At 45.4% G+C, this 24079-nt stretch overlaps 1 protein-coding gene across 3 annotated transcripts in view; it reads left to right on the top strand.

Moving 5' to 3' along the window:
* abi1a (abl-interactor 1a) overlaps window positions 1-24079 on the top strand; it is a 52830-nt gene that overhangs the window by 132 nt on the left and 28619 nt on the right. For all 3 annotated transcript variants that reach the window (XM_080547650.1, XM_080547649.1, XM_080547648.1), the window contains exon 2: window positions 16341-16508. In XM_080547650.1, the coding sequence (XP_080403776.1) occupies window positions 16341-16508 (168 nt within the window). The remainder of the gene's footprint in view (window positions 1-16340; window positions 16509-24079) is intronic.

Here is a 24079-nt window from a genome sequence, read left to right as displayed (position 1 = left end):
CAATATTAATAACCAGATGAATTATCAAGCGGTTGTGTTTTTTTTTTAATCTCGGGAATTCTTTGTCGTGGGAATTTTTTGGGACAGGAAATGTGCTTAAGAGAACCTGGAGGGATCACAACATGAACAATGACTCTATTTAAAGAGCAGATAAAGAATATTAACACCGCGTTTGAAGCCGTTTAATTAAAATCACGGCTAGTGTTTTGTAGTTTCTCTCTTAAGTATCTAAAGTACACGTTTGGTTCCAGTGTTGGGCCATTCATTGCATTAGCTGCTGGTTTGGGATCAGATGTTAGTTGGGTGTACACAGAGGGTGTGTCGTGGGGTCCACTACTACAACTTGCCTGGCTGCTATTTTTGCGGCTCAATACTGTAATGATGTCATATTTAATGTCTCAAGACAAGTGAATTAACTATAAAAAGGTCAAGTGGAACCTGGATTATTCAACACCAAAGTGTAACATTTTATATTTTGTACAATTCCGTGTGATCAGCCTGGTTACATTGTTACAAGTTGAGCTCCGTGTTGGAGAGATGATGCCATCGCCCTGCTGTCATTGGCACAGTGAGGCTGGACGGGTTGTTCGTTTCTGAGACATTTTAACTGATCTGTTCGGGCCACGAGTGGCTTTTTTAGTTGGTTAGTTTCGACTCTTTGGGGATACATGTTTTTTTTAAATCATCTTTTGAAACCACATTTTGAGTCACTTTGTTGTTTGTTTGAAAATAGACTGTGTTAAAATGCGTGTGCGGTTCACTACACGGTTGCATAATATGTTAACTTAGTTTATTCAACAGATGTCGTTCCTCAATTCCCCCAAAATGACGTATTTGAATTCCTTCAATGAAGTGAACAGATGCAAAACTGTAATTGTATTAGGTTGTTTTATATTAGGTTTAAGTCTCCAACTGGTTAAGTTGCTGTATCTTCATGGGGGTGTTGCTGGGCTGCATGTGAATTAGATGAATTAATAACATAATATTAATTATGATCATTGTGGGCTACCCACTGATGGTATTGATAGACACGGCAGTGGACCATATCGTTTTATTAGTCCTGAAGTGGATGTTAAACCTAATTTGTAATATTATCATTTGGGATTATGATTTCCTACGTTTTGGAGCTGACCAGAAAATGCACTGATATCTATGTATGCACTAGCCTATGTTTGATATGTCACAACCTCCAGGCCACACCTCAGTGAATCTTAGGGATTTATGAAGATGAACATTTGACAAATTATCAATTAATTATAGGCTAAGCGTGCCATCTAACACAAGTCAACGCCTCTCTAGGGGTCAACGCCTGTATTATGTGATAGCCTATGTCATATTGAGAGAGTGGAGAGTGGAAAAAAGACTGATTTAACACTGATTTATTCTGGCCACCCAGTCAGGACACCAGTGTACTTCTGCTTATACCGTCCATGTTTGCTCATATTGTAGCTCACTGGGCTTTAGACATTGTCCATTAATTAAGCCTACAAGTGTAAAACAATTAAAATGCCGTTGAAATTAACACTAGTCACACACACACATTGATCACATGATTAAGTTAGTGATTTGTTACTGCAGTAGTGTGAGTCAGCCATGACCTCACTCAGGCTCTCTGCTTTCCTCTGGAGTTCAGGTTAGTTCCTCATTGTTCACAGTGGTCTGTCAGCAGAACAAATGCTGCTCTTTATGCACCCTCATGAGTATGTAGGCCTAAATAATAGTAGTTCTTCCTTAAGCTAATAAAGTGTGTTAGTTTTACATTGTCATTGGTGCCTTTGTGCTTTGCCTAAGAAATGCATCTGGGTGAAAACAGTGTGAATTAACTCCCGAGTCCCGACCCTTGAGGTGAATTCCCTCATTAAGCCCACCCACCCACCAGTGTAAAAATACATGCCTTCGGATTCATTTTCGATGTGAGCTTGAAATAGCTTTAGCTAAAGGACGACTCCCAGTCCATAGTGCTCTGACTACAGAGTCTAGGGAGGCCTTTGATGCTGTCTGGCGGCCCCCCTGTAATCGTTTATCTGGTATCTCTTTTAATTGAATGATCCATGAGGTAAACGTGTAGATTTAAGTTTAGAAATAGATAGATTTCTCTTCCTGCTACGACTGGTGAACTGACGATTCACTTGCTTAGTCAAATTTATCGATTTTAAGTCACTTTGGAATAAGGCGTCTGCTAAATGGCGTAAATGTAAATGTAGGTTTGTTTGTTTCATGAACTGCCCAAAAGAAGGAAGACGCCTCGCCTAAAATCTAATTCGAAGTAGGGCTGATGTGAGAACCAATCACTGCCTTCGCTCAGACGCCGGCTTGGATACGGTCCAATAACATGGGAGTTAATTAGAGTGAGGGAAGGGCGACTTCCTAGACCAGTTTGTGCAGTACTTGCTCTGCCACATCGGTCTAGCTTCAGTCAGGCTAATCTTAAATGCCTGGTGGTTGAAATACATATCATAACTTTCCTCTAAGGAACTCAAATCACCAAAGCCCTAGTACACAAGAATACCTTTTAATGAGCTGTCTAGATCCCTGTCTCAGACAAGCACACTCTATCTCAGGGTGAGGAGGCTGCCTCTGGAGGACTACCTCTCAAGCGCTGACAGGATACCAGATGTATGTTGAAAGCAGCTGAGGAATGTTTGAGAGAAAGACCCGGAAACAGAGTTTGGGTTGAAGAGCAGAAGAGACAGCAGCAGCCCGTCATATCAGTTCAAGAGGGTGTGTCAAACTCTCAAGTCCCGCAGGATTCCCTGTAATAATGTTGTTCTCTTTCCAACTCCCTCCTCCTCCTTGGTTGTTTATGGCTTACTTACTAAGTTGATTTGCAAGGCTGTATGTAAATGGAGTTCACCATTCCCACCAATCACAGAAATTCTTCTTTCTCATAAGCTAAAGTGGTTGAGTGGATAAAGTGTTTAACAGCTGAATGTTTAAGTGAAACCCAGAGCATATTGGACACATTCTATCACAAACTCAACATGAAGGGAATGTTGAGCCCAGCGACAAACTCCACATGTCTGCTCTTTGTGTTCTCTCTCTCTCTCTCTCTCTCTCTCTCTCTCTCTCTCTCTCTCTCTCTCTCTCTCTGTCTGTCTGTCTGTCTGTCTGTCTGTCTGTCTCTCTGTCTGTCTGTCTCTCGCTTTGTCTCTGTCTCTCTCTCTCTCTACAGTCCCCCTCTTTCTCTCTCTCTCTTACTTCTCTGTCTCTCTCTCTGTCTCTCTCTCTTTCTCTCTCTCTCTCTCTCTCTCTGTCTCTGTCTCTCTCTCTCTCTCTCTGATGAGTTAGACTAAATCATGTGCATAGCAACAAGCCACTGCTTGTTTTATTAAGTTGTCCTTCCTTTTTTCATCTCTCTCCTCCTGTAGAGGTGTTGGTGTTGTTGCCATGTTGGTTGGTCATGCAGCTCCTCTGTTCAGTAGCATAATGGCCGTAGCTGCTCTGTAAAGATGGTAAAAATGAGGACAGCGGCTGTCCTACTTTCTGACTTACAGCGAGGTGTGTGTGTGTGTGTGTGTGTGTGTGTGATAGGTGTACACACCTTTTTTACTGCAGTCCTGCTCGACTCTTCCTCAACATCGTCTCCGGTGAGACTTTGTTTGACAAGTCGTCTGATCCTAGAAGACCTCCTCGAGTTCAGCCACGGTGGAAAAAAAGTGGCATATCTCCTCCCTTCCCAATATGACGGCAGCAGACTCATGCAAAGCTTATTTAAATGTTTGGCCTGTGAGCACACCTCACAGCTTTTCAGGGATGCGAGTCAGCAGCTCCGTGTTTCTCTAACCTCTGTCACAGAGGCCCGTGGTTCTGGACAAGGACGCTGGGACACGGAGACACGCTGCCACCTGGCCATGTTGGCAGGGGGCACATACGCATGTTTAGAGGTTGAGCAGACCCGCCACAGTGTGTCAATTTTTATTTTTTTCAGTCAGCGATGTAGACCTAATGTTTAACCCCTCTCTCTAGATTCAGACTCGGGTTGGTACGTGTCTTGCTAAATGGTAAATGGACTGACTTTTATAGCGCCTTATTCCAAAGCGTTTTACAACGGCCTCTCATTCACATATTCACATACCCATTCACACACCAATGGCGGCAAGCTGCCATGCAAGGCTCCGGCCCGCTCACTGGGAGCAATTTGGGGTTCAGTGTCTTGCCCAAAGACACTTCGGCATGTGGCCAGCCGGGGCTCGAACCGCCGATCTGCCAACCTTGCGATCATTAGACGGCAGCTCTACCTCCTGCGCCACAGCCGCTCTCTTAACAGCTTCCAAAACCAATATAAATGGATTGCGGGCAAATATGCTAAAAGAGAGGAGTAGGGTGCATTGTGACAATCGAATGTAATCGATATCATCAAGTCGGTGGTAAGGATTAGTTGCCTGCTTTTGTTCTGGTCACATGACCCCACTCTACCCATGTTGGTTCACAGCGAAAGAGGCGAGTTTTCCGTGGGAGAAAGCCAAGCTGGCCTGAAGGTGATAAATGTGTCGCTTTCACACAGCGCTGTCTCTCAGGATTACTGAATCCCCTCTCTCTCTCCTTCTCTCTTTCTCTCTCCTTCTCTCTCTCTCTCTCTCTTTCTTTCTTTCTTTCGCTCCCTTGCTCTCAGCTGAGTGGCCTGGTTTTCTCTCTGAGCATGGGGACTCTAGCCCACCCGGCAGCTCCATTCATCTCTGTCACACACCCCCCTCAGATGACCGTGGGTTGGTTTGGTCCAGAGTAGGCGCTGTGTTAATGCAACCAGGTGGGTTACTATAGGACTTTGGAATCCAGGGATGTACGATAGGGGGACGGGGGGACGGACGGTGGTGATTATGCAATTACTCAGAATTCTCTGATTTACATTGGACAATGCCTTTTCTCTTCATGCTTGTCATGCACCTCTGGATATGTCCATCATCAAAACCGGGGCAGCTATGGCTCAGGAGGTAGAGCCGCCGTCTAATGATCGCAAGGTTGGCAGATCGGCGGTTCGAGCCCCCGCTGGCCACATGTTGAGGTGTCCTTGGGCAAGACACTGAACCCCAACATTTCTCCCATTTAGCGGGCCGGCGCCTTGCATGGTAGCTTAGCTGCCATTGGTGTGTGAATGTGTGTGTGAATGGGTGAAGGAGAGGCCGTTGTAAAGCGCTTTGTATAAAGGCGCTATGTAAGTGCAGTCCATTTTCCATTTACCAAAACCACAACAACAATGGGCTTGGACAATCCTACATTTCGTTGTTTGGTACCTGTACTGTAGCAATGACAATAAAGTCCATTCATTCATTCATTCATTCAACTGTAGATTCCTACTGCTAATTCTGACAGTTAAACCAGCTCAGTCTATCTGTGTACAGATATGAGAGAAACTTCTTGTTGCAGCGTTCTAGTAAACATCTCAAGGAGGAACCCTTCAAACACCACGAGCAGAGGGAGCGTTACTAGAAACCTGAGAGTAAATCTGAAGAGTGATACTTGGTCACGCTGCCCGGTCACGTCTCTTCACTACCTTGGGTCCCCGCTGGTGGAATGAGCTTCCCACGGCTGTCAGAACTGCAGAGTCACTCCCCATCTTCTGTCGTAGACTGAAGACCCATCTCTTCAGGTTACACCTTAACTGCTCCTCCTGAGACATCTACTACCCCCAGCACTGTGTCTCCTGACGACACCCGCTTTTCTCCTCTACTGTGTCCCCTAAAGCTTCTATTTGCCCCTCTTGTACTGTTTCTCTGTTTCTACAGTGTCTAAAAAAAAAGAATTTAAAAAAGGTTCGGTTTAGAGGAAGGTTTTTCCTTCCATCAATGGCCCCAGGCCTGAGCTAGATTACTCTTCCTGCTACGACTGGTGGATTGATGATTCACTTGCTTAATCAAATGTATCGATTGTAAGTCGCTTTGGAATAAGGCGTCTGCTAAATGCGCAAAATGTAAAAAATAAAATAAAATAGTCTGCAGTGCCAATGTATACTGTAACTGTACATTAAACATTATCTTGATTCTATCCAGAATGTGCAACAAACTGTCGACACGTTGATTCTCCAAAGTCTGCTGCAAGCAAGGCTTCTGTTTAAATGTCACTCTCCTGACCTACAGATTGAAGTTTTAATTGCACTTCGGCAGTTCCTCAAGGTCAGGCAGGCCTTTAAGCTTTTCAATCCCTTTCCTCCTGCCCCGGCGGAGGAGAAGAAAATTAAAAACCCACTCATCTTGCAGGGTATAAAAGGAGGGGTGAAGGCTGGTGGATAGTTGATGTGGAGGAGTTCAATTTGAACTGGAACCAAGTAGTAGCAGTACTCGGTGCTTAGATTCTCTCACTTCTTTTTTCTCGTGCACACGTTCTCCTGGGCGTGGTCGGTTGCACTCTCCATCGCCCTTCATGACGCAATTCATCAAGATAGGGATGTTGGTGGCTAGCACTGCATCTGTCCAATCGCTGGTCTTGGTGAAGAGTCCACGTTTTAGGACACAGGTTTATTTTTTGGCAAGGCTTAATGTAGCCTACTATTAATCTACCGTACTACTTTTATCTCACAGTTATCTCTCCCTTCCTCATTGGGGATGTAATCTCTGGCAGGCCAGACAAACACATTCACTGGGGTCAGCCCATGTCTCTGGATTACACACTGCCCTGAGAGTTCTGTTGGGGATGTTAAGGAGTTAGGTAGTTCAAGCTTTCCTTTATTCAAAAAACACACTTTAAACTAGGGATGCACGATATGCATTTTTTCCAACCGATACCGATATTTACCCGCTTCTCGTGGCCGCTCCCCCTCCCAAATTTCGTTGTTTGGTACCTGTACTATATCAATGACAATAAAGACCATTCAGATATAATTTCACAGTTGATAACCTGTAGTTCATGCACACCTGAAGGTAAGAAAGGCTATGTAGTGAGCAAAGATTGATGATTTAATATGCCATAGTGATCTCACCAAATCTAACTTACATCACTATTGTTAACACAACAAAGAGAACACTTCTGACTCTTCAAATGTTCATTTATTATTTCCTCTAACAAACTAAATCTGTTATAGACAGTGCACAATGTGTTTTTTAGCCAAGATCTGGCCTCCTTTTATGAAAACAAAAAAGGCTCACCTAAGAGTAATTAGATGCGTTGTGCGACCTCATCATTGTCCGAGTCTCTCCTAGGGTCATAGCTGTAACATACTGTGTGTTGTCTCACTACACCACACTAACACACTGATGTGATTCGCTTTCTGTATCCGTCGTGTCCCAACGGAGTTGCCGTAGGTCGCGGCCAGCAACCAGAAATAAACTACATGTCTACAGTAAAGTCGTGTCCGTGTCTGTCAAGAACATTACAATAGCGAGCAGCGGTAAAGCTGTCAATTCCCTTGTCATCCAGTACCGGGAAACCGATGTCAGGGCTATGTGGCACTAAGTCCGCCCAGCATGGTGTCGGTAAACCTGGAGACATGTCCGCGTTAGACTGTGATGGCAGCGGATCTTCTCCCGACAGGCTAGCCATGCGACTTAGCCGTCAGCGGAGAAGTTTCTTGGGGAACACTGCACAGTGGATACACTCATCGGTAGAGATAACAGCGGCCTGGGCGTGGATTAATCCCAGACACGCTGCGCACTTAGAGTGGGTGTCCCAGCTAGCCATTTACGTCTCGGCTGTGCTAGGTCCGCTAGCCTCAACGTTAGCCATTGCTGGCTAGGGGTTGTAGGCTAGCTGCTAGCAGGCCTCGCTACTTCACCCGTTAGCTTGTCAGCTATCAAGGGAAAACAGAGGGGCCAGGGGAGGGATATTACTATCTACCCGCTACAAGATGTGTCGTTGTGTTGTAACTCGTAGACCTTTGCCCTCCTCTCCGAACTTTTGTCGAACATGTGTTGCAAATTGCAAACGCAATATCTGCCTCAGAAACTGTGAAGAATGTCCACACCGGGGAAGGCATGTTTCGCTCGCGTCTCGTCAAAACAAACTGCGTGCCTGAGTGCGGAAACCGGAAGCAGAGCGCGGAAACCGGAAACCGGAAGCAGAAATATTTCCGGCTTCATAATATCGGTTAAATATCGGCTACATTTTATAAAACCGATAAATACCGATAAACATTAATGTCCCATTATCGGGCCGATAAATATCGGTGCCGATAATATCGTGCATCCCTACTTTAAACTATTTGAATTAATAAGTGTTATGGACACAAACGTATACCACACTACATTATTACATTTACATTTTTGGCATTTAGCAGGCACCTTATTCTAAAGCGACTTACAATTGTTACATTTGACTTAGCAAGTGAATCATCAATCCACCAGTCGTAGCAGGAAAAGTAATCTAGCTCAGGCCCGGGGCCATTGGCAGTCGTTGTGATAGAAGAAGAAAGGACTTGAGGAAACCAACACATTATGTGTTTGGTCATTTCTGACTGTAGGTTCACCCAATCATCCATCAATCAATCAATCAAACTTTATTTATAAAGCACAACTCTTGCATAGTATGCAACTCCAAGTGCAACATAAACACAATAGTAAATAAACTGCAATACAATAAAAAAAGTGGTAGGAGATACAAAATAGATCAAATAAATACAACGCAATAAAACCAGGAATGAAACCAGAAATAGAAGATAAGATAGGAGTGAAAGTGCAAGTTGACAGACACTAGATAAAAGCCAGGCTAAAAAGGTTTTCTTTTAACTCTCTGCCACCCTCAAGTCCTCCGGCAAGCCGTTCCACAGTAGCTAAAAGCGGCCTCACTATGGGTCTTAGGGTCATGTTCTCACATGAAAGTCCGAATCATGACCCGGAGCAAGTGGATGAGATTGCAACATTGTTGCATAAATTATTCCTCTGATTTGTGTTCCTAAAGCCCTTTATGGAAATGAAGTAACATACGCAATCGAAGCAACAGACAATTGCCCGTTCGTCCCGCTCTTATCCAGATCAACACGCATGCGCTGTTGTTTTCCTATGGACAGCCTCGATGCGTCGTTTCTAATCGGAGCGAAATCACCCTTTTCAAGCGGAGCATGCGTTGGTTGTTTGCTCTGGGAGCGACTTCGAATGCGCGCTCACACAGCTCCAAACGACGCAGAGCAAAGCGAATTTTATCCTAAACTCCGATTCCAAGTGAAGCAAATGTTCTAGTGAGAACACACCCTGAGACCGGCCCCTTGGAACAACCAAGAGACCAGTACCAGAGGACCTGAGGGATCTAGTGGGTACATATCTTAAAACCATGTCAGACATGTAGTCGGGAGTGAGACCAATGGAGTGCTTTGTAAACCAATAAAAGAATCGTAAAATCAATTCTGTGACTAACAGTTCGCCCGTGCAGCGATTTTAAAACAGGTGTAATGTGTTGCTCTCCTTCTGGTCCTGGTTAAAACACGAGCAGCTGAATTTTGTATTATAAGCTGGAGTAGATCGATGGCATTTTTTGCTATAAAGGAGAGTAATCACAATAGTCCAGCCTGCTAGTGATCAAGGCGTGCACTAGTAGTAATAATAATAATAATAATACATTAGACTTATACAGCGCTTTTCTAGACACTCAAAGACGCTTTACAAACTGAAAAGATCGAGTAGTAATACAAAATAAACGAAATAAATTAAAGGAAGTATAATTACGGTAGTGCTGGGGACACATGGGAAGGGGAGGGGGAGAGGGTTAACTGGTGAAGGCGAGCTTGACGAGCTGGGTTTTGAGGGCCTGTTTGAATGTTGGCAGGGTGTTGGCCTGTCTGATGTGTAGTATCTCAGTACTGTCCCTCTAGTCAGTGTTTCCCCTACTGCTACTTTAGTTTCTGGTTGTATGCCTAGAGTGTTTTCCAATGTTGGTGTAACCGTGGGTATGTCTCTGAGGTCTCTCCCTAAGATATATAACTGTGGGAGACGCTAACTGGAATGCACCACATTGGGGTCAGGAGATAGCAGTGCTGATCAGGCTAAAACACGTCTTCCCCGGATGTTGGGTTTGGTCCCTACACACAGCCTGCGGTCTAGATTACTGGCATCACTCTTGTAATCTCTTTTCCACGGGCTCTTTATGTCTCACCTATCACATGCCGGATCTCCGTCATCTCTGTCCACATCAATACGAGAACCCGCAAAGCGCTGCTCTTAGTCTTCTTCAGTTCTCACTCATCGCATGTCCGATCTGCTGTTTCATTCAGCAGCCGATACATCCCATGGAGCAGTGTTTCAAGGGAGGCCTTGTGAACTAGCTTTTGGTTTCATAGTTGTTGTTTTTATAGGATGTCAGCCCTACTTTCACTAATCACACAGCATGCGTTCCTACTACTTTCCAATAAGTTGTTGGCATCTACAGTATGTTGGTGATGAAGTTTGTTTTGGTTTGTTTTGATTGTTGCCACCATCTGTCAAAAGGTGTTTTCGTTGTTGTTTTTGTTGCTGCAGCATTTTTGCAAAGGGCAACCATGGTGATTGGTCCATGTACACTGATCAAATGTATGTTTGTTTTGTTACTGAAAATCACATGCCGCCTGAAACCCCCCCCACTAAGCACTTAGCTCTAAACTACTCCAGGGAGAATGTCCCTGTAATTTCTCATTTTAAATCGTTTTGGATTATTTAAAAGTGTTTGCAGAATGGTCAATTCTTATTTAAATTAGTTTATATTTTATATATTATATTACAAAATGGCCCTGGTGTCTGGCTGCAGTATAGGTGTTAGGAGTCTGTTCACACTGATATAGGCTAATAAACATTAATAACATTAATTTAGTAAGAAAGGGAACAAAGTATTGAACAATAATATGCTAATTATGCCTAAATAAAAAATATAAATGTTTAGTAAATAAGCCCCCCAGCCCCCCACTGTGTATGCTTAGAACAATTCTGGCACTTGGACAAATGTAATTGGTGTACGTCATTCCCAGCCTCGTAGTTTGTGACCATCGTACCAGAACTCTTCAAAGGTATTTTGTTATTTTCTTTTCATGTACACCGTGTTCCGGCATTCCTAGCATTGCCGTGCTTTTTTTTCCCCTATGACATTTTCGCTCCAGGACATGTGGAAGTGCATACTTAAGTGTGTCTGTCAGCTGTAGGGAAGAGCAGTACATTTTCTCAGAGAGCGACACTGTCTTGTCTTGTTTCAGAGGAGAATGTCCCTACTTGTTCTCACATAGCCATGCTAGCAGTGTTAGCCCTGTTGTTTGACCTCTCAGAAGTGTGTCAGTGTGAGGAGGCTACCGCAGGTCAAACGCTAGTCTGAAAGGGACCGACGTGAGTTTGTAAAGAGATAATCCATATGACCTGAATTTCCTGCACTATAGTTTTTTTAAAGTGACATTTAGTACCGTGCTTTGAAACAGCCCTTCACCATCAACAATCCACCTCCCGCTAACCCTTTTAGCTTCTTTCTTTTTTACATTTCATCCAGAATGTAGCTATTGGGTGGAGGGGCAGCAAAGAGGGAAGAGTGTACAAAAAAAGAAGAAATCTTTCTATCACGACGACTGCCAATGGCCCCTGGCCTGAGCTAGATTACTCTTCCTGCTACGACTGGTGAACTGATGATTCACTTGCTTAGTCAAATGTATCGATTGAGTGACGGGGCAGTAGAGAGGGAGGAGGTATATGTAGCTATTGAGGGGCAGTAGAGAGGGTGAAGGGGCAGTAGAGAGGGAGGAGGTATGCTACACAGCAGCCCTCCCTGACCCTGGAACAGTGAACACGGTTTCTCCCCCTCAGGGAGGAAGTGAGGGCCTTTCCTTCCTGCCAGCTATGCAGTCCAACGCCCTGTTTGTAATGCGTTGAAAAGGCATTATTATTTGTTCCTCCTTCAAGTCATAATTTATCTACATGGATGCATCTGACATGTCCTTAAAACTTGGCTCTCAAGTCCCGCCTCCTTCATAACCTCATGTTTGTGATCCCTCCCTCCTTCCCTTCCTCACCCTCAGAGGAAACCAACCAAACTTGCTAGTGGACTGCAGCCACGCTCGTTCTAGAGCTGGAGGCTCCTGGCTTTACGATGACATTGCAGTTGGCTTTTCTTATAAGTAACAATGGTTTCTGGGAAATAGAGTGGAAACAGATCTCTGGATACTCCTACTAGGCCAGTAAAACGTTAGGTTTGTTGTATATATTATGCTTTTTAAGCCCTTAAGATGTTGGAATGGTGGCTGGGACATTTCCACAGCCCCTGTTCCTCCATGTTGTCATTACTCAGCGCTGTGATATGAGCTGAGAGACGCCTCAGGAGGTTCTGTGGGCACTTACCTCTGTCTGCTTCTGTGGGAAAGAGGCACGCTCGCACACTCACACACTCACACACTCACACACTCCCACACTCACACACACTCACACACTCCTGTTTGCTGGGTTATTTACCCTTGAGTTGAGCAAACAAATGTATTCTTTCACAGAGGAATGTCCTTCAGATAAGTATTTTTTTGCTGTTCTTTCTCCCACACCATCAGCCTCTAGTATTTGGAACATTGTCGTTGTTTTTCAAGTTGCAACTGACAGTGAGTCCTAAGGTGGTGTTTTGTGAATGTTAGAATGTCGGCTTTCTCCAGAGACAGAGAAAACAGACAGGTCGGAGAGAGTGCTAGGAAGATGGCACTATTCAACCAAGCACCTGCATTCTTAACACCCACACAATGCCTTAGCCCACTGACTGACCCCACAGAGAGAGAGAGAGTTTCACTCAGAAAAAACATAATTACAAAGCCAAATCCCCAGAGCATCTCTTTTTACATTTTGAGTGAATTTAATTATGTGTTTGGTTATGTGGAAATGAGATTTAGAGTGTGATGGCACATACGGACTGGACTTGTTTGTGTGTGAAACAATCTGTACGGTACTTCCTAATTGGGACAGAGTGAGCTAGACTAAGGAGTAGGGTAGCACATTTTGGGGAATATTCAAAGGTGGAAACTTTCTTCAATGATCTTCTATCACGACGACTGCCAATGGCCCCTGGCCTGAGCTAGATTACTCTTCCTGCTACAACTGGTGAACTGATGATTCACTTGCTTAGTCAAATGTATCGATTGTAAGTCGCTTTGGAATAAGGCGTCTCCAAAAATGTAAAAATGATCCACCCTAACCCTAACGTACCAGAAAGCATGTAGCCTAGTCCTTCGGGTCAGACAGTGTACTATTGTGGGCTCAGTAGCATCTCATTAGTGTGCAAGAATTTGAGGATCATCTGTACATGGAAGAGTACATTGCAATTTCATTGAATTAGGGACGGCTTAACCAAAAATATGGCACAAGACCTAGAACTGCCTCGTGTGTATCCCACATATAAGATAATTCTTTTAAATGAATTTAATTAAAATTGCCCAAATTCTCGGGCATAACCTCCCATGGAAAATGTCTTGCATGCCTCCGTCCCTCCTAGAAGGAGATATAAGAAGATATATCAGTTCTGATACTGATACTGTACAACTGAGAGCCTTTTCTCTATCCGCCAGATCTAATATTCCTGTAACAATATTAGATTGCGGTTTCTTCATAGCATATTTAATGGTTTCGTGAAGAGCGATCCATACTGTCTGGGTACTCAATTTCTCACAGGAATATGTAAGCTAGGAATTTCACATATCGTTAGCCTCATAGCATAATTGCCTGAGTCATGCTTCACTTGTGGAAGGCTGTGGCGCAGGAGGTAGAGCCGCCATCTAATTATCGCAAGGTTGGCAGATCGGCGGTTCGAGCCCCGGCTGGCCACATGTCAAAGTGTCCTTGGGCAAGACACTGAACCCCAAATTGCTCCCAGTGAGCGGGCCAGTGCCTTGCATGGTAGCTTGCCGCCATTGGTGTGTGAACTGTGAATGTGTGTGAAAATGGGTGAACGAGAGGCCGTGCTTTGGATAAAGGCACTATATAAGTCAGTCCATTTACCATTTACTTGTGGTCAGCCGAGCCATCTTTGTATGTAGTGTCAAATATGCCGAAGAGATGACTTGGGCAGATAGTGATTTTGGAATGTAACAAGCATTCTGATAGGCTGATGTCATAGTAGACAATAATGCACAGTGAATCAGCAGTGTTAGGGGGCGTTCACACTTGACGTCAAGTGTGAACGCCTCCTTAGGAGAGTAGAGTCTCAATATCTCAATTTTGGACGAAATATGACTAATTATGCTATGAGGCTAACGATATGTAATATTATCACCTCTGTTTCAGACATGTTGACACCTCTGTGACTGCAGTTCTTCCTCCATGGTCATACTAAGCAGTGATGTCCAGTGCAGGCACTGAGCCATGTTTTGCAGTATTCATTCTTTTGTTCATGTGAGCATGTTCACCATCACAGAGGGGATTTCACCTTTCACTTACATACTGTATCAGCGGGTGGTTCATTAATGTAGTATCAGTGCAATGATACTGATTGGAGTGCATTCTAAAAATACACATAAGAAGAGATATGTTTTTTGCCCAAATTCTCCATCGATTCAATAATGCTCTCATCCTCATTATCTCCAGATTTAATCTGTGTGCACTGTGCATACCATACATGTTAAGCTGACAGTTATGTTTTTACACATAGTCTGTGTCTGTGTCTGTAAATGGACTGCACTGGTAAATGGACTGCACTTATATAGCGCCTTTATCCAAAGCGCTTTACAACGGCCTCTCATTCACCCGTTCACACACACATTCACACACCAATGGCGGCAAGCTGCCATGCAAGGCGCCAGCCCGCTCACTGGGAGCAATTTGGGGTTCAGTGTCTTGCCCAAGGACACTTTGACATGTGGCCAGCCGGGGCGCAAACCACCGATCTGCCAACCTTGCGATCAAGGTGCCCCATGTGTCTGTGTCTCTGTGTGTGTGTGTGTGTGTGTGTGTGTGTGTGTGTGTGTGTGTGTGTGTGTGTGTGTGTGTGTGTGTGTGTGTGTGTATGTGTCGCGCCTCCCCTCCCAACAGATGGGCTTGTGCTCTTGCCTACCCCTCCCCAGAGACATATCCCTTCATTCCTGGAAGCTGTTATCATACAACACATCTGTTACTGTGATTCTCTCTGAAGAACGAGCAGCCAAAACACTGAGTAATGAGGCTTTAGTCATGAACCGTTGCTGGCTGTGTTTGCACCGAATTTGACGTTCAGGCTGCAGCCAAATGATATGACACATGTCCATGTCCGACCGCTTTCCCTTGAGACACTCGTCACGTGGAATAGTTTTGTTTATGCTTTGTCATGAGCGAGCTTGACAGCTTCCTGACATTGTAAGCTGTATGAATTGCTGACTCACCCAATTGAATTTCATATTCAGTTTGTAACCTGTTCATTCAGCTAGACTGAAATAAAGAATGGCAGCATCTCCTCCTTTAGAAGTAGCTACCTTTTTAGTTCCTTCGTTATATTCTGGAGACAGACAAGACATACTAATGTTGCCCTCCATTGAGACTGAAGTATTGCGGCAGGGTCGTCTATCATCTTCACAGCTACTTTCACTACTCCAGTCAGGCTGTCGGTTGGTGGTGTTCAACATGGAAACTTCAAGCTATTAGATTGCGCTATCTCTCTATCTCTACCTCCCACCACCCCCCCTGTCTCTCTCCACCTCCCCCTCTCCTCTCTCTCTCCCACACCTCCCTCACGAACCCGTACGGTAGCCTGTTTATGAACGCCCAGTGTCTACCCTTCTAGACAGTGCTCTTTTGGACCTTATGCGTGGGCTGTGTGGGGACAGGACAGTTGAGATCAGATACGGTGGAGGTGTCACGTGTATGAGCTTGTTTCTTGCCCTACTTTCTCTGTTTGGCCGTATCGTCACTCAAACTAATCAACACTCTTAGTTTTTATGTTGATAAATGTAATCTGTATTGATTTTGTGGTAGTCAATATGTCGTGTAGGGCTAGATGATTGGTTAGCAGTTTATCTGACCGTACTGCAATGGCCATGGAGAGGGCACAGTAGATTTACATTTTTGGCATTTAGCAGACGCCTTATTCCAAAGCGACTTACAATCGATACATTTGACTAAGCAAGTGAATCATCAATCCACCAGTCATAGCAGGAAGAGTAATCTAGCTCAGGCCAGGGGCCATTGGCAGTCGTCGTGACAGAAGAAGAAAGAAAGATTTATTTATTTTTGACACTGGAGAAACAGTACAAGGGGGGGAAGTAGAAATCTTAGGAGACAGGGTATAGGGGGAAGCAGGTGTCTCAGGAGACACAGTGCTGGGGGGTAGTAGATTTATCAGGAGGAGCAGTTAAGGTGTAACCTGAAGATATCTTCAGTCTCGACGGTGGCTAGCATGCTAACCATGCTAACGGTTTAATGTGCAACTTTACCTCTCCCTGAGGTAAACTTAACTCTCCCTCCCTGTTGACTAAAAGCTGCCTTCGGTTGTTGTACTAACTGTCTCTCCCCCCCCCCCCTCCCCCCCCCCAGGCCCAGGACAAGAGGAAGGCCCTGGAGGAGACCAAGGCCTACACCACCCAGTCCTTGGCCAGCGTGGCGTACCAGATCAACGCCCTCGCCAACAACGTGCTGCAGCTGCTGGACATCCAGGCCTCCCAGCTGCGACGCATGGAGTCTTCTATTAACCACATCTCCCAGGTAGACACACACACACACACACACACACCCTCACACACACACACACACACACACACACACACCCTCACACACACACACACACACACACACACACACACCCTCACACACACACACACACACACACACCCTCACACCCTCACACACACACACACACACACACACTCAGGATGGACTCCAGCATCAACCACATCTCCCAGGTCAAGACACACACACACACACCCTCACGTTATTGTCTTTCACACACACAAGCACACACACTCTCACACACACACACACACACACACACACAACCTGACATTGTTGAAACGCAAAGCAAAAAAAAAGGAAGCGCTCACTGTTTTATTCTCAGTGTTTATACAGGGTGTCTTTCTGCATTGACTACGGTCCCTATATTGACCGATTGGCTGAACTGTGAGTGATTGTGTTCATCTGAATGACTTCCGCCCCTCCCCCCCTTCCTCCCTCCCTACTCTCACTCTTTCGAGTTCTTACACACAGTCGATATCACACACACTCGTTATGACTGTGAGTGTGGTCTCACCCTGTCAACCCACCCTGCCCTTATAGACTGTCAACCCACCCTGCCCTTATAGACTGTCAACCCACCCTGCCCTTAGAGAGCCTCTCACCGGCTCACGTTGCCATGCCAGTCTGCCTGCCTGTTTCTGACATGAGCACGAGGAGCGGGTCCATCTAGCCGCTCATCCAGTGAAGTCGTTAAAGGGCTCGGATCAAACAGGAGACTAAAGACATGTGGCTGCTCCCAGGCCTGAGCTGGGAACTGTTAGACCGACCTGCCAAGTCCTGAGTCACAGTCACGAGTAGGAGCGTGGATATGATCCAAGGCGTTTAAACATACCGGTCAGAACTGTACAGCGTCTGGGTTGTTGTTGTTGTCGACAAATGATCTTTCTGTACTGTACACGGTAAGAAGTTCTGACATTTAGGGCTGATGGATAAAATAGAGGGGAGAGGAGGAACACTCCTCATCTCGATTGTTGCTTCGGAGAAGTCGTTTTCCACATCAGATTTCTGTTCTCTTAAATGGATTGTGGCAAAGGATGTCTGAAATTCATGTCTTGAAGATAAAGTGGAGTTCAAGACCTCCCACCGTAAACAAGTGTCAGAAATTGAGATCTCATGGCCTGGGGTGGTCCAGTGGTCTAGCACCGCGGTCTACAGTGCACACATATTATGCCCATGACGACATGGGTTAGAATCCGGCCCATGCCCTGCTGACATGCCCTCTCTCTCTCCCTTCTTCTCCTTACTTTCCTGACTGTCTTCACTGTATCTGTCCAATAAAACGAACAATATGGGTGGGACTGGCCCACTCAGAAAAAATTACTTTAAAAAATATATTTTTGTTTGATTGTGGCAAAGGAGGTCTGAAAGATAAACTGGTCATAGGACGGTAAACAAGTCTCAGAAATGTGTGTGTGTGAATGGGTGAATGAGAGGCTGTTGTAAAGAGCTTTGGAATAAGGCGCTATTTAAGTCAGTCCATTTACCATTTAAGTAGTTTTCCATGTCAGATTTTTCTTCTCCTAAATGGATTGTGGCTGAAAGGATGTCTGAAATGTCTCGAAGATAAAGTGAACGTCAAGACTCAAGAAGTCTGAATCCTCCCACAGTAAACAACGTCTCAGAAATTAGACACAGAAACGGAGATCTTGATGGAAGAGGAAGTACAGGGAACGACAGTCAGCGTAAAAAAGAGAGACTCAAGAGGAAGCAGGTGGACGAAAGGAAGAGGAGGAGCAGGACGAGAGACAGAGAGACAAGATGGAGGTCGAGAGAGAAGCTGATGTCTGATCCGTAGGAAGAGAGAGAAGAGACAACGCCAAGTGACTGGTTCTGTTTCTTTTAGTCAATACTCCACATCGATGGCACCTCGGTCACCACAACGCCACTGGCTGTCTGTCTCCATGACAACGCTCCCGGCCAGCTCAGACAATCACAGACGGACAGATTCAGAGATGAAGAGAGATGGAATAAGGGAGAGAGAGAGAGGGGAGGAGGGGAGGAGGAGGGGGGAGAATGGTGTATATTCAGCAGAGAGAGAATCTCTCACTGGACTGCAATAGTCTGACTGAGTTGCTAAGCACACAGATTGTCTCTCTTAAATGGAAGAACTTACCAGACATAACAAACCAGGGAGCTATTGACACACCTATTATTTAACAACAGGGCGGGTTAACTTGCGTTCGTTTCGGTGGTCATTGCCTTTTCCTGTGTATTGTCCTGTAATAATGAGCTTGAGCTCACCACCCTTCCCATCTCCACCCTGGTTTGACAAGCGTGAGCTTAGAATTATAAGGTTCTATCTCCGTTTAGGGCAGTTCAGAGATATTGAGCGTCAACGTTTTTACATTCCGTTATGTTTTGTGAGATGGAACCTTTGTATTTTATGAATTACTAACTAAAGAATGTCAACATTTTAAAGATAACACCACACAGGCATTAATAAACACCTAATGAATCAGATTATGTAAAAAAAATCAATTTCGACAAAAATGGAGATAGAACCTTATAATTCTAATGTCACGAATGGTCATGTCTGGACAGTCTGCAGGAGGGTCGTGTTGGTTGAGCTGCTGGCTGTGTGTGAATAACTTGTCTCTACTCTTTAGTTAAAAAATAAATAAATAACACAAACCTAACCTCCCTGGTTATTGATATCGATACACAGTTTGATTGATTGATGATTAGGCCTACTATGAATTATTACTGAACTAGCATGATACCCAATCTCATGGGTAGAAGTGGATAGATCACTATGAGCGATTACGCAGTACTAGCCAATTTGTCTCTCTCTATCTCTCTCGTACGTCCAGATCGATAGCTTGGAACGGTTAGTTTATGATCATTTCTTCGGTCTTTTCACCAGTGTTGCGTTAATAACTCTAAACGATATGTCTGCTCTACTAGCTCCAAGGCCGTGTCCCTGTCCGGTAGCTCTAGCTAGATGGATCGGAGGCGCGGTCTAATGAAGCGTGTATCTCTGTGTGTTAATAATTGAGAGGTATGGTTATGAGCTCTTTAGCCTCCAGGCTGTGGTGGTTTATGGGTCTCCCTTGGCCTGTTCAGAGACGGATCATTATCAAATTGCCCTGATTTCACACCCGAGTCACGGAGGTTAGGTCACGCCTAGCATAGTGAGTGGGAGATGAAGAGGAAAGGCTCTGCACAGTGCGTGGTACTCTGGAGTCTGGTTGTTTTAAACATCACTGTTGCTTCCCTTAATGGGAGAGAGAGGGAGGGAGAGACGGAGAGAGAGACGGAGAGACACAGAGAGACACAGAGAGACAGAGAGAGAGAGAGAGAGAGAGACACACAGAGACAGAGAGACAGATAGAGACAAAGAGTGAGAGACAGAGAGAGAGAGACAGAGAGACAGAGAGAGAGACGGAGAGAGACAGACAGAGAGAGAGAGACACAGAGAGACAGATAGACAGAGAGAGAGAGAGACACAGAGACAGATAGACAGACAGAGAGAGAGAGACAGAGAGACTCTTCCTTCCTGTACTGCACTCTTCTTTCAGCGGTTCCCCCCCCCCCTGCCCCTCTCCTGCCCATCCCGCCAGGCTGTGGGTAGTGATCCAGTTCTTCCCATGTCACTGTGTGCTGGATGGGGCTGATGAGGGCTGACCCCCCCCCCCCCCCCCCCCGTGGTGTGGTGAGCTGAGGCCTGCCGTCAGACACACCCAGGGTTAGGGCAGGGTCGGTCCAGCCCAGGGTTACGGCAGGGCGTGTCTGCCGCCGCTGTGTGGGTGCTTCCTCCTTCCTGTGGCGGGCCTCTGACTCAGTCTTCAGTTCCCGGAGAGCCGTGCTCACTAATGCTTCACACCCTGAGTGCTGGTTATCAGTGTGTGTGTGTGTGTGTGTGTGTGTGTGTGTGTGTGTGTGAGAGAGAGAGAGAGGCATTGCAGTTCACTAGCTGGGTCTCCCTGCAGTATCCAAGGCTCATGAGAGAATGGCTCTGCTACCTAGTGCTGTGTGTGTGTGTGTGTGTGTGTGTGTGTGTGTGTGTGTGAAGTGGCTGCTAAGGAGCTGTGAACAGGGAACACTTTGTCTGGCCTGCGGAAGAGTGTGTGGGTGGGAGGATGGATGGATGGATGGGTGGGTGTGTGTGTGTGTGGGTGGGTGTGTGTGTGGGTGTGTGTTTGGGTGAGCGAGATTGTTGTCATCCCCCATATTCACATTACGGCTCTTCAGTCATATGATTGAACGTCGGCGTGTGTGGTCCAACGTATATTATTCCTACGATATATATTTTGTTTAATGTCTTCAATCGTTAATACAAAATGATTGTAGTCAGGGAGAACCATCACACGGGATGGACAAAGTCTGGTCGTCCGCTTCTGTCATTACGAGAGAACACACTCGAATGAAATCAGAAGTTGTGCACCCTCCCCAAAAAAGAAACGACTGCACCCACCGGTTGCGTTAACACTAGAACAGCCATGGTGGGGTTTGACCCTGTGAGTAAAGTGTTGTTTATATCTTTGCACTCGATCAAATTTCAGCACCCTCCTTTCATGGCTTCTCCTAGATATGTGCGTTCTACCACCCAGTATCCTTACATTTTCCAAATCACATCAGGATAAGCTAGTATAAAGCTATTTTGCAGTTTTTCTGTGTAGGAGGCAGGCTAATTTACAAGCGGCCAACTAGTGGTCGTTGTGTGTAAATAGCAGGTTAGCATTGTAAAGAGGCGGCTCTTATAGTAGGTAAAAAGGCACGGCTGTTCTGGTGTTACGGCTGATTCATGCTCCGTCCACGCCAACGCGACCAGGGGCCGTGCACCGACTTGACCTGCAGCCGTCCTCAACCGTTAATCGCGGAACCGCCGATATGAAAAGCCACCAAGAAGTGTGTAATGTGTAATCAGTGGTGTAGTCTACGTGATACGCAGGACTACGCTGTATACCCACTAGGAAAGGCCAAAATTACAGCTTTTAGCCAATGGAGGTTTAAAATGGAGGAATTTGAATTCCCTGCCGGTGCGAAATGCAATCTGGGAGGCAGTATGCATACTGTGTAAACGGTCGGCTGGTTTTGGCATACTTATTATGAATTTAGTAGGCAGCATGCAGTATATACTCATTGAGTATGCTAGTATACTAGTATGCTAGTATGCAGTATGCTAGTATACCATTCCGAACACAGCCTGTGTGTTGTGTCTCCACAGTGCTGTGAGCTGTCGGGATATGAAGGCTTCCTCTCGCTAAACCGGTCGGTCCTCCTGGCGCTTCACACTCCCCCCCTCCCCCTCCACTCCCCCCACTTGAAATCACTCCTCCTTTCATTTCATTTGCGCCGTGGCCCAAATGCGCTTGGGCGTGCCAGAGTGTTAATTGAACCCTGCTCTCTCTGTGAAGAGCGACTCCGCTGTGTGCAGTAAGCGACTAACACAAAGCCCTCGTTAAAACCGCTCTCCTTAACATCCGCCGCTGAATGTTGGGACAGCTGTGGGTGTACAACTGTTTAGAGGAGTTGAGTGTAGCCGTGTCTTTTCATTCATTATTATTATTATCTTATTAAATGTTTATCTCTCTCTCTTCTCTCCCTGTCCCCTCCCTTTCTCTCTCTCTCTATATTTATATATTATATATTCTATCTAGGAACAAACGAGATCTCTCTCTCTCTCTCTCTCATTCATATACTGTATATATTCGATCATCTTACTTACATTTTTTAATCTGTTTACTTTTCTCGTCTTGATGTATCTTTTTAATGCTGTTTGTAAAGCACTTTGAATTGCCCCAGTTGTATGAAATGTGCTGTACAAATAAACCTGCCTTGCCTTGCCTACTACACATAGCATGATCATGAGTGACCTCCTTTATTAAACCAACACGTGTGTGTGTGAGCTGCGTGTGAGCTGCGTGTGTGTGCATGTAGGTATGCTGTCTTCCTGACCTCTCTCGTACCGCTGTGTGCTGAGTAAGGGTGGCATCCTTCCAAACAGGAAATGATGTTCCTCATAAGAGTGTGTGGAGAGGGGGGTCGGTGTTTCCTGCTAATCCCAGTTGCTTGCTTGGGTGTGTTTGTCTCTCATACCTTTCAGTCAGTGTGGCCTCTGGTTCCTCATCCCAGTTGTATGTGGGTGGGTGTGTGTTTGTGTGTAGGGCTGCAACTAACGATTATTTTGGTAGTCGACTAATCTGTCGATTATTTTTCCGATTAGTCGCGATTAGTCGTGTGGCTTTTCGCTGCGCGTAAATGGCGCCGCAGAAGCATAAATCCGGCTTAACTAGCTATCTAACCTAACGTTACGCCAAGCTACAGCTGCTCACAGAGCTAGTTGATTGGCTAGCTAGCATTGCTGGCTAGACTACAGACAGCTCACGTTAGTAGGCTACGCTTGGCGCTGTTTATCTTACACACAGCTCGCTGGTGGACTCAACATAATTGAAATAGCATTCACTTATCAAGCATCATTCATGATCATCCATCATGACTACCTGGTATTTTAATAGCGACCACCCCTCACTTCATTTCATCTCGCGTTCTCCTGGCTTCAACATGGAAAACCCCTGCTACGTAACGTTACATACAAGCGCCTCTGTCTGTCACATGCGTGCCACAGGGCAAATAAATTAATAGCACAAACGCTCATAGCATGTACAGCCCTGTCGATGAGACGTTGTTTTCCAACATGTAACAGTAAAGCTAACATAAACATTACGACCCTAACAATATAACGTTAGCCAGTTGGCTAACAACGTTAGCTAAAACTTACCCAGCTGATTCTTGCATGGCTCCCGTAAAAAAAAAAAAAAAAAATCCCGTTTTTAAAAAAATACATATTTTATGCGATTAGTCGACAACACAATTTCACGCCGACGAATTTACGTAATCGATTAGTCGTGACTAGTCGACTAATCGTTGCAGCCCTATTTGTGTGTAGTGTGTCTTTGCCTCTGTTGCTTTGGACTTAAGAGATTGGAGACATCTATTTACAGCCTATTAAAATATTTGATTCTAGCTTTTACCTTGTGTGCTACTGGTAGTTGTGTGTTAGCTGATTGGGCTTTCTTCTCCCATCACGACGACTGCCAATGGCCCCCTGGCCTGAGCTAGATTACCCTTCCTGCTACGACTGGTGGATTGATGATTCACTTGCTTAGTCAAATGTATCGTGTATTGTATGTCGCTTTGGAATAAGGCGTCTCATAAATTCCTAAAAATGTAAAACGAAATGTAACTTTGGCGTGTGTGTGTCATGTGTGTGTCATCCCTCATTATAGCTAGCCCTGATACAACGTTAGGTCGGGGAGGGTGGTGTTTTCCGATGAGTCATCCTGACATCTTCCCTGTTCTGTGGTTGTCCTCCTTCCCTTTGCCTCTCAACACATCGTCACCACCGAAGGCATTCCTCTCCACTTAACAACCCCCTCCCTCCCTCCGCAATTAAACCCAAACTTTTCCCTCTCTTGTTTCCTAGAGCGTGTGTACCGTGTAGTCTTGGAGAGAGGATCGGATAGAGTCGTGACTATTGTTGCCCTGACAGACTGGTTATAGCGGTTCCATCGGTTTGAGCTTGTGATGTCTGCTGTCAGAAC

The sequence above is a fragment of the Nansenia antarctica genome (assembly GCF_963989245.1).
Source record: "Nansenia antarctica genome assembly, chromosome: 17".
In the NCBI taxonomy this organism is placed as follows: domain Eukaryota; kingdom Metazoa; phylum Chordata; class Actinopteri; order Argentiniformes; family Microstomatidae; genus Nansenia; species Nansenia antarctica.
The sequence above is the reverse complement of the archived record's forward strand: the minus strand, read 5'-3'. Positions and strand labels throughout refer to the sequence as shown.